This window comes from Mya arenaria, chromosome 13 (assembly GCF_026914265.1).
Source record: "Mya arenaria isolate MELC-2E11 chromosome 13, ASM2691426v1".
In the NCBI taxonomy this organism is placed as follows: Eukaryota; Metazoa; Mollusca; class Bivalvia; order Myida; family Myidae; genus Mya; species Mya arenaria.
Window position 1 is genome coordinate 37,704,261 of NC_069134.1, and position 14,043 is coordinate 37,718,303.

The 14,043-nt window shown below is 41.9% G+C and overlaps 1 protein-coding gene across 1 annotated transcript; it reads right to left on the reverse strand.

The window, feature by feature from the left end:
* Positions 1–4,362: 4,362 nt before the first annotated feature.
* On the reverse strand, positions 4,363–12,635 carry LOC128213007 (uncharacterized). The gene is made up of 3 exons (XM_052918462.1): positions 12,587–12,635; positions 11,444–12,338; positions 4,363–6,050 (listed from the first exon to the last, which is right to left on the reverse strand). Exons 2-3 carry the CDS (start codon positions 12,336–12,338, stop codon positions 5,230–5,232), a joined length of 1,716 nt encoding a protein of 571 aa, XP_052774422.1. The 5' UTR covers positions 12,587–12,635; the 3' UTR covers positions 4,363–5,229.
* Between the last annotated feature and the right edge of the window lie 1,408 nt (positions 12,636–14,043).

Below are 14,043 nucleotides of genomic sequence, written 5' to 3' on the forward strand. Positions count from 1 at the left end.
GCTGACAGTAGACAGTTGTGTCATCGGAGCCATTGTTAAGGTCAGGGTCACGTCTCTTTCCAGATACCTCCATCTATGAAGACAATTTTAATAAAGGACATACTAATAACAATGCGTTTTCTTAATGTATTTATACAGATAGACGTATACGTTATTGTGACAAGCTGAACAAATGTGCATCTTGTAGGAATGGCGCCAATGACACCTTGCCCAGCATGATCTACAAGCGGACACAGTCGCGTAGCTATAAACACAGCACAATCTTGACATAATTACCGCTAAATACATATCAATAACACGGTTATGTGGTCGAAAAAAGAAACTTTTATAATAAAGAAACATTTTGGCGCTTATGTATTTGAACGTAAAAAAGTTTTGTTTCCCAGAACAAACGAACACATATTCACAATAGTTTGTCCCATATTATATTACCATGTTTTTTCCGTTTCTTATTAATCCACGTTTGCTTCTAAGCGGTCTTTTCTAGTCTCCTTTTGACTTTAGCTGAGTATCCTCAATTGACCTAATACCGTTGATATCATTGACAGGTTTATCTCATTTATTCGTATATCAGAAGAGAAAAGATAATGAAGATACACATACAAATGTTTTGCTAATTTAGCGTTTATTAATCTATATACAATGCGTAAGAATATTGTTTAAAAGAAAAACATTTAAAAAACTTCATCAACATCATCATCATCATCATCAACATCATCATCATCATCATCATCACCACCCGTACCACCACCAATACCACCACCAATACCATCATCATCATCATCATCATCATCATCATCATCATCATCATCATCATCATCATCATCATCATCATCATTGTCGTCGTCTTCGTCGTCATCATCATCATCATCATCATCATCATCATCATCGTCATTTGAGATACCTAATAAAACTTTACACAGGTGTTTGCCAAAGCGCACGAGGAGTTAATTGTGCATAGCATTATACTTGTATCTCCCAAATTAATCACATATACATAAAAGCAAGCAGGGGCGTAGCTAGGCCTAAACAAACTTGTGGGCCCGATGGTTCTAGGTGAAGTCGGGGATACCCACCGCAAGTATTTTCTTCTAAATAAGAAGAAAAATAGTGCAATTTGGAGCATTTCAAGACAAAAACAAAAGGCAGAGTCATAGCCATTTAATATGCACATTACACAAACTTAAATACATAATTATTACAATAAAATCAAGCAACACACCAGCACATAGTTTCAATAAACAGCAGACTTGCTTTTGTTATAATAACGTTACATACAACTTTTGAGTTGTTATTAGTTTTTAGTGCATTTTGGGGTTATATAAATTTTGTCATTTTCTAAAGAAGTTGTAGGCCGAGGCCTACAAGGCTTATATGTAGTTACGCCACTGGCAAGATTTGTTTCCTATTCTTCTGTTTCAATATGGTACCTTCCAGTCTCTTTTTGCAACAGCTGAATGTCCCCAGTTTAGCTTTAACAATAACGTAAAAGAATACACTCGCATAAATGTGAATGCTTTCATTTTCCATATTTCATTTAAAGTTATCTAATTGATTCTTCTATCAGGTTATTATACATAATGACGGTTTATACTGATAGATAATATTAAGCGTATACCAATCGAAGGACACACGGGCATGTACATTGTTATAGAATAAAATAATACAAGAGTTTAATAATAATGATATCAAGAAAACCTGCCCACCATCCGCTTAACCATCCAACCACAACCGATTGTTGGCAGCCAGGCTATATTTTACGAATGGTAATTGAATGTATATGTTTTGTTTTGTTATAATTGTCGAATTATACCGAATATGGAAAAAAAGACGAACGTTGGCGTTCGCCCAGAGGCCCTTATTTGTTTTAGTTACAATGTATTTGAAACCAGACTGGTTTACCCAAGTGTGTTATCATAATGTTGATAGAGACAATAGACAACTATAAGCAAAGTCATTAACTGTTATAGTTGCCGATTTGGAAAAACAGACGAGCGTTGGTGTTCGTTCAGAGGCCCTCTTGTGTTTATTTACAATGTACTTGTTACCCTCTGACATCGCGAATGAATCTAGTAAAATAGAAGGTCCTGATGCACTGAAAACATTTATCTACATATATCAGGGTTATATTACATTTAGATACATAGGTTGATAAATGTTATCAAGATGGACAAAGTGGTCATATGAATCTCATACACATATACATAATTAAGATACCCCAATTACTATACGTTGATATGAGAATCAACAGAAGAATGCAATTTACAGGTAACCGATTTTTCTTTGTTATAGGCATACGTTATAAGTTTTTGATGAGCTATTTCAATGATTCCGCTGGCGAACGCCAACATCACCAATTGCGACATTTAGCGAAAGTAGTACTCCATCTTACACCGATTAGTCCTTTTTTGGAAACCTACATAAATGAGCTATTGATCAAAGCTTTGTTATTTTTACGTTGTTGTTGTTTTGGCAAATAAACATTTTGCAAATAAACATGATCATATTAACCGTGTTTGTACTTTTATTGACATATTTTTCTTCTACGATATGTGATCATAGTTAGTACCTTGTTTGTTGTGTGTTTACATCCCCGCATTAATTGCATAATCATGTTTTATCCTTCTACCATATTTGATCATAGAATGTACTCCATAACCGTTTTTATGTGCAGTTATGATTGCAGCGCCTCGTTAACCTAGTGGTTGCGCGTTCAATGTGATGCAGGAACGGTTGAAATATGGTTCCATTAGATCCATTGATTTGCGGTCCGTATTATAGGGTAGTTACGGGAATTTTAAATTAATTTTTGAGTACTCAGCACTGATTTAAACCAAGGAATCCCGTACATCGTTGCTTTACACATGGCAAATCAAAGAGCTTCTTTCTTTATAATCCTGGGATTTGCATTGTATTCTCCTTGTATGTAACCCTTGTATGTAATCAACTCTGCAAATATCTTGGTGTGACTGGGAATTGCAGTTACCTCTATGTACTGTCACTTATCGCTCTTGAAACTCTTTGGTTTTATGGCGCCCTGGTACAGTCAGGCTGTACTGCAGTCAATGAACGCATGCAAACATAAACTCAAATTTCAGGTTTGTGAACAATAATAACAACTTATGTCTACAAACATTGTCACTTAGTTCATTATTGTACTGACTGTATACTAATTAAGTAAGTAATTGTCTCCACAAGTAATAATGCTATACTATATTTGACTGTAAACAAGCATGACTATTGAGCTACTGGGCGATCACCAAGCCTGACAGAGACAGTATACCAATAACCAATGAGAGTCACTGGTGCGATTTACCCGAGACATAATACCCACAAACACCGTCACCAAGTTTCATCATGATCGGACAATACAACTTGGGATATTTTCTGCCCCATACTAAAATACATATTTCCTTATGTAAAAGGGGCCGAACTGGGGAGTTTACTGACATAATTCACTCCACGATGGAATTTGACTGAGACTCGCCATCAAATGCTGTAACAGAGTTTCATCATTATTGGATACTAAAAACTTAAGATGTTTTCTGGCGAATACTTAAAAGAACTATTTCCTAATGTAAAAGGGGCATAACTGGGTAGTTTACTGACATGATTCACTCCATGGTGGAATTTGAAGGAGACTGGCCATCAAATGCTGCAACAGAGTTCCATCATTACTGGATACTAAAAACTTAAACTAAAACTTAAAAGAACTAATTCCTAATGTTAAAGGGGCATAACTCTGACATGATTAACTTCACACTGGAACCGGACTGAGGCTTGCCCACAAATACTATAAAAGAGTCGCATCATTAATGGATAATAAAAAAATAAGTATCTGCCTCCAATATATACATACACCTACTTTTTATGGGCAAAAGAGTCAGAACTCTCGATTTACTCGGACAATTGATTCACTCCATGATGGAACTTGACTGAGACTTGCATACAAATGCTGTGACTGAGTTGCATCATGATTGAATGATAATTATAACTTAAGTAGCTGCGTGCATGATATATACACCTACTATTTCTAATGAAAAAGGGGCATAACTCTGGATAAACTAGGGCGAATAACCCCACGATCAAACTTCACCGAAACATGAGCCCACAAGCAAGCATTGTGACCGAGTGGCATCATAGTGGGATAATAATTATATAGGTTTTGGAAATAATGCAGTTGAACTTAGTGGATATATGACTTGTAAATAGCTCATTGAAATTGAAACAATTAAAAAAGGTTTATCACCGCATGTTAACTACATACATGCAAATAATAGAAAGCTGGTTGGGTTTTGTTGCAGATTATAATCAAAATTCAAAAATCAATAATTGAGATACATAAACCCATAAGAAGATGGCTGAAAGTTTTAAATACATTTATTAGTTAAAGGTTAATACAGAAATCAAGTTGCACAATACTACAAAATTGTTGTAAAAGTAATTACACCCAAGATTCCCTTGTAAGAAATATACGGTTATTTTCATTCTATGTCTAAATTAAGACAGGTTACATGCATTGTCAATAACAATACAATAACATTCAGTAGGCAAACGTCCAAAGAAGATAAATTGAGATCTAAAGACATGTTTGTCATTTTTAAGAGATTTTTTATTTGTACTATTCCTATGGAATATTCACGCGGAAATTTCCATTTTAAATATTCTTCATATGATAATGATATGAAAACCTACTAAATTTTTCTTTACTGAAAGTCAAACACTTTATTTTACCTTCAAAACCATAAAAAGTATACATCTGTTTAAATAATTATTTTTATATAAGTTAATGATCATTTTGTAAAATCAAAGATCAATATAAAGAACATAAAAAAACAAAAGTAGTAAACACCAAAATATGATTTAATAAGTGTTTAAATTAATAGTATTACAAAATTTACACTAATTCGTTATCCTAGTGTTTTGCAAAATAAAACTGCAAAATACGCTTAATATTTATTAGATACATGACTGTCATAAAGCATCAATGGCTTTTCTGACTAATTACAAAACTTCTGAGACTGATACAACATTATTTTAGTATTTCCATTCTTGATTTATATAATTAGCAATGTTCATTCAGTTTGATAGAACTCGGTTACAACGAATAAATAAGCGTATGTTGAACATTAAATATGATTGCTATTACTATTCACTTGCTCAAAAAGCATTGAATACATGGTAATTTCCGCCAGAGAGAGCAAAATCACGACTGATAAAGAAAAGGTGTCAATTTGCATTAAAGACTTTCAGTGAGTCATTACTGCCCATTCCGACAACTATGGCACGTGTGTGAGGACAGAAGGACACGAAGCAGGGGTAGGTCAGTCCGTTCTTCTTTCCCAGTATTTCCGCCATCTTGCCGTCCCTCTCCGTTAGCAGCATCACGTTGTGGTTGGCATATCCACACACGAGCAGCTGGCCGGGCCCTACCTTCACCACGGCCCCGGGATTGATGAGCCGAATATCTTGGTACTCCCGCAGGACCTTCCCGTCAAGGGTCAGCTGGAGGACGGTGTGGGCATCGTTGTCAGACACGTGAAGGGTCGGCGGTGTTGAAGCTGACACAGTCAGGTAATATGGTTCTTTGAAAAGTTGTCTTCTATCATCTGTTTGGAATGTACTTATGATATGCCCATCCAATGTCATCACTTCAACACGCGGGTTTGGCATATACGAAACGTATAATCTATTGTTGTTAAACGCAATACCACAACAACTAGATGATACTTTAATTTCCTTTCCACACGATAACTGTCCTCCCTTTATAGACAGCAGCTGAATAATATTCTGTAAAGTGACGGCGGCCTGGTCATCATGGAGCACACACACGTCCCATGGCTGGCCTGGTAGCTGGAGGCGGGACGTGACGGTGCAGGTGCTGATGTCTACCAGTTTGACACAGTTGTTACCGCAGTCAGCCAGGAGGAAGAAACCAGGCGAGAGCAGGGATGAGCCCGTGATCCAGCAGGTTTCCTTGTCCTGAGACGTTCTGACCAGGATATCCGCTTCCTTCTTCCACGTCATAGTAGCGAGGTCAATAACTGGAACTAAAATAATAAGGACTACATGTATATCTTTAGTCACTTTGATCTTATAAATGTAAGTGTAAATACTTGTATAAAGTCACAACTTCAATCGCCAGTTTGTTTAAGGTAAACCTACACGACAGACACCACGGAATAAACAGTAATTATAAATACATGTTATGATGAGGGTTTCGACTTAGAAACATGTTCGCTTCAACAATTTTCGTGTGCAGACTCAGAATTTAAATATAAAGCGTTAATAAAAATATTAAATAATATGAAATGAGTACTTTTTTTCATTGAAAAGGACAAAGAAGTTGTTAAAATCAAAGAAATATGTCAATGTTCCCATCACTATAAATGTCGTTATGTCAGCGAAACACACTATTTATCGAGTACAGTTGTCCTTGTATACATATTCATCAGGCTAATTAAAACGCTGTTTTTAACATAATTGGACTTCACTTCATAAAGGCATGGACGCAAGCACTCGCACGCTCGCACCTGAACAAACTGGCACCTGCACACACACTCCAGCCCGCACCCGCACATACTCGCACCTGCACATACTCTCAGGCGCACCTTCGCAAACTCAACCGCACCAGCACACACTTGCACATATTCTGTACCGCACCCGCACACACCCGCACAATCACACCTGCACACACACACACACACACACACCCGTAACTGACCATACTCTCATTTGCACCCGCACACACTCTCATTCGCAACCGCACGCACTATCACCTGCACCGCACACACTCTCACCAGGGCACACTCTCACTCGCACCTACACACTATCTCAACCGCACCCGAACACACTAACCTTCACTCACTCGAACAAGCGCAAAGTCTCAACCGAACCCGAAAAACCCTCATTAGCACCTACACACATTTTCACCCGCACACACTCTCACTCGCACACGCTCACCCTCACTCGCACTCAACCTAACACGCACCCGCACAGAATCTCGCTCGCACCCGCACACACTCTCACTCGTACACTATCGCACCTGTACACACTCTCTACCCCACCCACTCGACCTCACTCGCACACACCCTCATCCTCAACCGCACCCGCACACATTCTCACTCGCGCACGTACACACTCTCACTCGCACGCAATCTCACTTGCATCCTTACACACTCGCAGCCGCACACCGTTGCCACCGCACCTGCACACACTCTCACCCGCACTCGCACACACTCTCACCTGCACCAGCCCACACTCTCACCCGTATCCGCACACACTCTCACTCGCCCCTACACATACTCTCATCCGCACCCGCACACAACCTCACCTGTACCCGCAAACACTCACCTGCACCCGCACAAACTCTCACCTGCACCCGCAGACACTCTAACCCTTACCATCACACGTTCTAGCCCTCACTTGCACTCATTCTCACTCGCACCTGCACACACTCTCACTCGCACACACTCTCACTCGCACCCGCACACTCTCACTCGCACCCGCACACACTCGCTAAAGCACACCGGTGCACCTGCACACACTCTCACCCGCACCTGCATAAACTCTCAGCCGCACCGAACACACTCTCACCCGTATCCGCATACACCCTCACTTGCATCTGCACACACTCTCATCCGCAACCGCACAGACTCTCACCCGTACCTGCACACACTCACACCTGCACCCGCACTCACTCAACTCTAACCTGCATACACTCTAACTCAAACCTGCACACACTATCACTTGCACCTGCACACACTCTCACTCGCACACACTCACATCCGCCCCGACAAACACTCAAACCCGCACCCGCATACACTCGCACCTGCACACACGCTAACCCTCACCCGCACGCTCTCATCCGCACACACTCTCACCCGCACACACTCTTACTCGCACCCGCACAAACTCTCACCGGCACCCGCACCCATTCCCAATCGCACCCGCATACACTTTCACCCGCACCCGCCCACACTGTCATCCTCACCTGCACAAAATCTCAATCGCATCTGCACAAACTCCCACTCGCACCTGCACACATTCTCACTCGCAACCGCACACACTCTCATCATCACCCGCACAAAATTTCACCCGCATCTGCACAAACCCTCACTCCCACCTGCATACATTCTCACCCGCAACCGCACACTCTCAATCGCACCCGCACACACTCTCACCCGCATCTGCATAAACTCTTAGCCGCATCGAACACACTCTCACCCGTATCCTCATACACTCTCACTTGCACCTGCACATACTCTCATCCGTAACCGCACAAACTCTCACCCGTACCTGCACACACTCACACCTGCACCCGCACTCACTCAACTCAAACCTGCAAACACTCTTACTCAAACCTGCACACACTATCACTTGCACCTGCACACACTCTCACTCGCACACACTCACATCCGTCCCGACAAACACTCAAACCCGCATCCGCATACACTCGCACCTGCACACACGCTAACCTTCAACCGCACACTCTCATCCGCACACACTCTCACCCGCACCCGCACAAACTCTCACCGGCACCCGCACACATTCCCAATCGCACCTGCATACACTTTTACCCGCACCCACACACACTCTCATCCTCGCCAGCACAAAATCTCACTTGCATCTGCACAAACTCTCACTCGCACCTGCACACATTCTCACCCGCAACCGCACACACTCTCATTCTCACCCGCACAAAATCTCACTCGCATCTGCACAAACTCTCACCCGCACCCGCACCCAATCTAAACCGCACCCGCACACACTCTTAATTAAACATGCATACACTCTCACTTGCACCTGCACACACTCTTGCTTGCACGCATACACACTAGCACCCGCAAACACCTGCACCGCACACTCTCTCACTCGAACTCGCAAACAGTCTTACCCGCATCCGAACAAACTCTCAACCTCACCCACATATACTCTCAACCTCACCCACACACACTCTCACTCGCACTTGCATACATTCTCACCCGCTGCCACACACACTCTCATCCGCAACCGCACACACTCTCATCTGCACCTGCACTAACTCTCACTTGAACCCGCCCATCCCCTCACTCACACCCGCTCACACTCGCACCCACTCCACTATCACTCGCGCACTCTTTCATGTGCAACCGCTCACACTCTCACTCGCACCCGCACACACTCTCATCTGCATACACTCATACCAGGGCAAATTCTCACCCGCACCCGCACACACTCTCAACCGCAACCGCACACACTCTCCCCCGTGACCGCACACACTCTCACCTGCACCCGCACACATTCTCACCCCCACACACAATAACTCAAACCTGCACACACTCTCAGGTGCACCTGCATACACTCTCATTGGCATACACTCACACCCGCACCTACACACATTCTCATCCGCAACCGGACAAACTCTCACCCACACCCGCAAACATTCTTATCCGCCCTCGCTCACACTCTGATCCGCACCCACTCTCACCGTCACCCGCACACACTCTCACGCACCTGCACTCACTGTTACCTATACACAATATCACTCGCACACACACACACACACACACACTCCCACCCTCACAATCTCACTCGCACCCGCTACTGCACACCGTCGCACCCGCATACACTCTCACCTGAACCCACTCTCACCCGCACCCCAAAAACCTCTCACCCGCAAACACACACACTCTCCCCCGCACCTACACACATTTTTACCCGCAACCGCACACACTCTCACCTACACACACTTTCACCTGCACACACTCTCACCCGCACACACTCTCACCCGCACCCACCCACACTCTCACGGGCACCCGCACACACTCTCACCCGCACACACCCGAACCCGCACACACTCTCACCTGCACCCGCACACACTCTCACCCGCACACACTCTCATCTGCACACACTCTCACCTGCACACACTCTCACCTGCACCCGCACACACTCTCACCCGCACACACTCTCACCTGCACACACTCTCACCTGCACACACTCTCACCCGCACATACTCTCACCCGCACACACTCTCACCCGCACACACACACGCACACACACACACACACACTTACTCACACCCGCACACACTCTCACCCTAACACACTCTCAACCGCACACACTCTCATCCGCACCCACCCACACTCTCACCTCTACCCGCACACACTCTCACCTGCACCCGGACACACTCTCATCTGCACACACTCTCACCCGCACACACTCTCAACCGCACACACTCTCACTTGCACCCGCACACACTCTCACCTGCACACACTCTCACCCGCGCACACTCTCATCTTCACCCGCACGCACTCTCATACGCACCTGCTCACACTCTCACATGCACCTGCACACACACACACACACACACGCACTCTCGCACACGCGCGCGCGCACAAACGCATCCGCTCATGCAAACACCCATCCCCCACACATGCACCCACGCACGTGCGTCCGTGCACGCACGCACGCACGCACGCACGCACGCACACACGCGCGCGCGCACCGACGCAGGCACGCACACACATACACTAATTGGATATATTGTGAACAATAGGTTAGTTTTTATCAACAAAATTACACTTTTAATGATGTCAAATGCATCTATGGTAAAAACGTTGTAGTCGTATGATATTCAACTTAAAATCTTCTCTGTTAAATCAATCAAATGTTTAAGCATGTCAAGGTGCTTGTTTATTGAGTTAAATTATTGCTGATCTTTAAAAGTACCAACAAGCATTATTTTTAATACGATCCTAAGGCACAATTTGCTATTTTAAACCACGTTTTGTGACGAGATTTACCTCGGGGACAACTTTGCTACCGTGGCCAGATTTACCCCAGGTGCAAATATGTGCATATAAACGCTAAATCCCATGTCTGGAGGTTGAACAATTTTGCCCCCTGTCATATAATGCAAATATTGATTTGTCCCCAGTCGTATTTCTATTTTGGTAAGGTCGGTAAAGATTCAACATTACAAAAGATATTGATTTTCTCAATAGCCATAAAAACGCGTCCAAATCTTACCCCATGGACAAATTTGAATATATAAACGCATCACTTCAATGAAATCGGTGATAATTGTCTTTTAAATAGTATTTCGAACTGAAACTTAGTACTCAATGGTGCTACAGACAATAAGCATGTATTAAACAAGTTCAATTACTGTTATAATTAACGAGTTATAGCGAATGCGGAAAAACAGACGAGCGTTGTTGTTCGTTCAAAGGCCCTCTTTTGTTTATTTCCAGTGTACTTGAAACTAGACTGGTTTACCCAATTGACCAGTAGATACTTAATGAAGATCAATAAGCTTGTAATAAAACATTAAACCAAAGTATGAAACTGTATTTCATAATTTTAGCAATTACCTTTTATGACCATTCTTAACAAGAACACAACATACTACACTAAGTCTAACTTATTGGGAGATAGTAATAATTAAGCATACTATTCCTACCAAGCTCTCCTGCCATGTTCAGTGTTCCAAGGCCCATTTTCGATCCCAGCAGCCGTTTCGTGTCCGCGTCTTCAACAAATCGATACTTCCGGGCCTTCATCCGACCAGCCATCTTTTCCATCTTGTTATGAATCTCCCGTAGTTCCTTCTGAGCTCTCCTTGCCGTCACGTACCGCTGGTTCACCGAGTCGGTACCGGAAGTCAGTTCTGTCCTAGTGGCCACAAGTCCGCATTTTGCCAACTCACAATCAGTCTTCAGTTCAGTCAGCACGCTTTCATCCTCGGTCTTCATTTTCTCGATGTCGCCGAGCAACTCTTTCTCGCGTCGGTCCAGGTAGGTGTTGATTTCTGCACGGAACTTTCTCAGTCTGTCGATCTCATCCTTAGACTGGTGTTCGACCTCGTCAAAAAGCTCCTTTACTTTACTTATGTACCCAGATAGAAGATATTCCGCTCGTTTAATAGATGGTTCCAGCTCCCTGAATTCCCTTTCATTGGTGAAATCCTTAGACACATCAGCAATGTAGTCGACTTTGCACGTGCGATGACCGATGACTACACAGTCACCACAACCAAGGTCGCTGTGGGTCGGACAGTAAAACTTGATCATCTCATTCGGATGTGTTTTACAATATTCAGTAACACCGATGTCAGACTGCTTAGTGGACGGGTAGAAGGATGGCATCTTATCTTTGGACAACATAATGTGGTTCCTGGACACCTTGAATTTCTTATGGGCCTTGATACAGGGATCACACATGTACTCTTGGCAGGTCTGACAGAATCCCTGGGCTACAGAGCGTTTGCCTTCCTCTTCACACGGCTGACAGAAGACAGTTGTGTCATCGGAGCCCTTGTTAAGGTCAGGGTCACGCCTTTTTCCAGATACTTCCATCTATAATTACGAATTAGAAAGTTCACGAGATATTAATAAATCAGTAAACCAGCTAAGAGCAGCCAAAACGAATATAACATTTTGTTTGTCTAAAACGAAAGTACATGTAATGACCGAAATCCACATTCAGAAGTCCTTTAATGACGTTTTAAACATGTTTTCTTTTTAAGAAAAACCCATAGAAGCTAGCAATGGTGTGCCGTTAACTGAATAAAACACACAATTAAAGAAATACAAATTTTAGTTACCTTGATGTTTGTTGATCATTGAAACCAATAAGGAAGTAAATTGATGTCCTCCTTTGCGCATGCTCGTTCTTAAAGGCACATATACGCTGTAATGTTAATAAAATCAAATATCAAATATAACTGAAATATTTCAATGTTATATGTGGTAACGTAAATTAAATTTATATTTATATATTTTATATTTTTTTTTTAAAATAAAAGGAAATTACAGGCTAAAAAACAATAATAACAAATGCTGCACCGGTAGTAGGGAGCGAATCGCGTTCGTCTTGGTCTGCAGACGAAACTGTATCCATGCACTACACTACTGTCACAATTGAAACATATACATGTAAATACAATTTAACTACAATTAATGACAATTTAAAACTTTGTAAACATTCGGGCGAAAGTTGATGACATTTAAATATATATTTCCATGTTCTGTAGGTCTCTTAAGATTTGAACATACTTGCTTCGCTTTAAGTCGGAAGTTTAATAAGAAGTGTTGAAGAATCCTAATGCATTCAGTAGTTCATTACTTATTTCGTTAATACAAACAAGTTCGTCAAAACAGAGAAGGTGCCTTTAAATATTTTTGATATTCATTTGCGGACATGAAGTACATGTGAATACCTCACGGTTTTACAGAGAATAGTTTACGTAGTACTTGAAACCAGATTCTTAAAGCTGTACTCTCACAGATAAACCATTTTTAGCTTTTTTATTTTTTGTCTTGGAAAGAGCAAGATTTTGCGTAAATATTTGCAAACCAATGATATAAGATTGCTTACAAAAACTCTGATCGTAGATTTTCATATTTCCATGTTTTATGGCTTAACCCGTTACTAACGGTTTAAGAAAAATGCATAAAACATCAATTTTTTGAACGGAAATATGAAAGTCTACGATCTGAGTTTTTGTCAGCAGTCTTATATAACCGGTTTCCATGGATTTTCGCAAAAATTGTCTCGTTCCAAGACCAAAAAAAAAAAGTTGTCAGAACGTTTAATCTGTGAAAGTGCATCTTTAACAGTCAACCCAATAAGTTGGCATATTCGTAATTATACTATTTACAAGGGTTTTTTACACATTTTCTTTCTGCATGATACATTATTCGGCGGATCAAAAGAAAATTATTTGGTATAAAATATGAATTTGCGAAGATACACAGAGAAAAAGAAGCAAATATCACGAGATTTTAGTTCATTGTAGCAACATTGATTCTGTATTCATAAGTAAAATGGCTACTCCCACCTCCCTGTTGCCTCAAAACTATACTTCTACCTGATACTTGAATTTATTTGTATTTTAGGGCACGCGCGTAGTATACAAATTACATACACATACAAACACATCGTTCCATAAACATGTTCAAGCCACAATTACAATTGAAATACAGACATATCTTATGATTACGTAAATGACTTGTTTGCAACTGCTTTATGAATTGTGCTAGCAAAACCGACCAATTATTT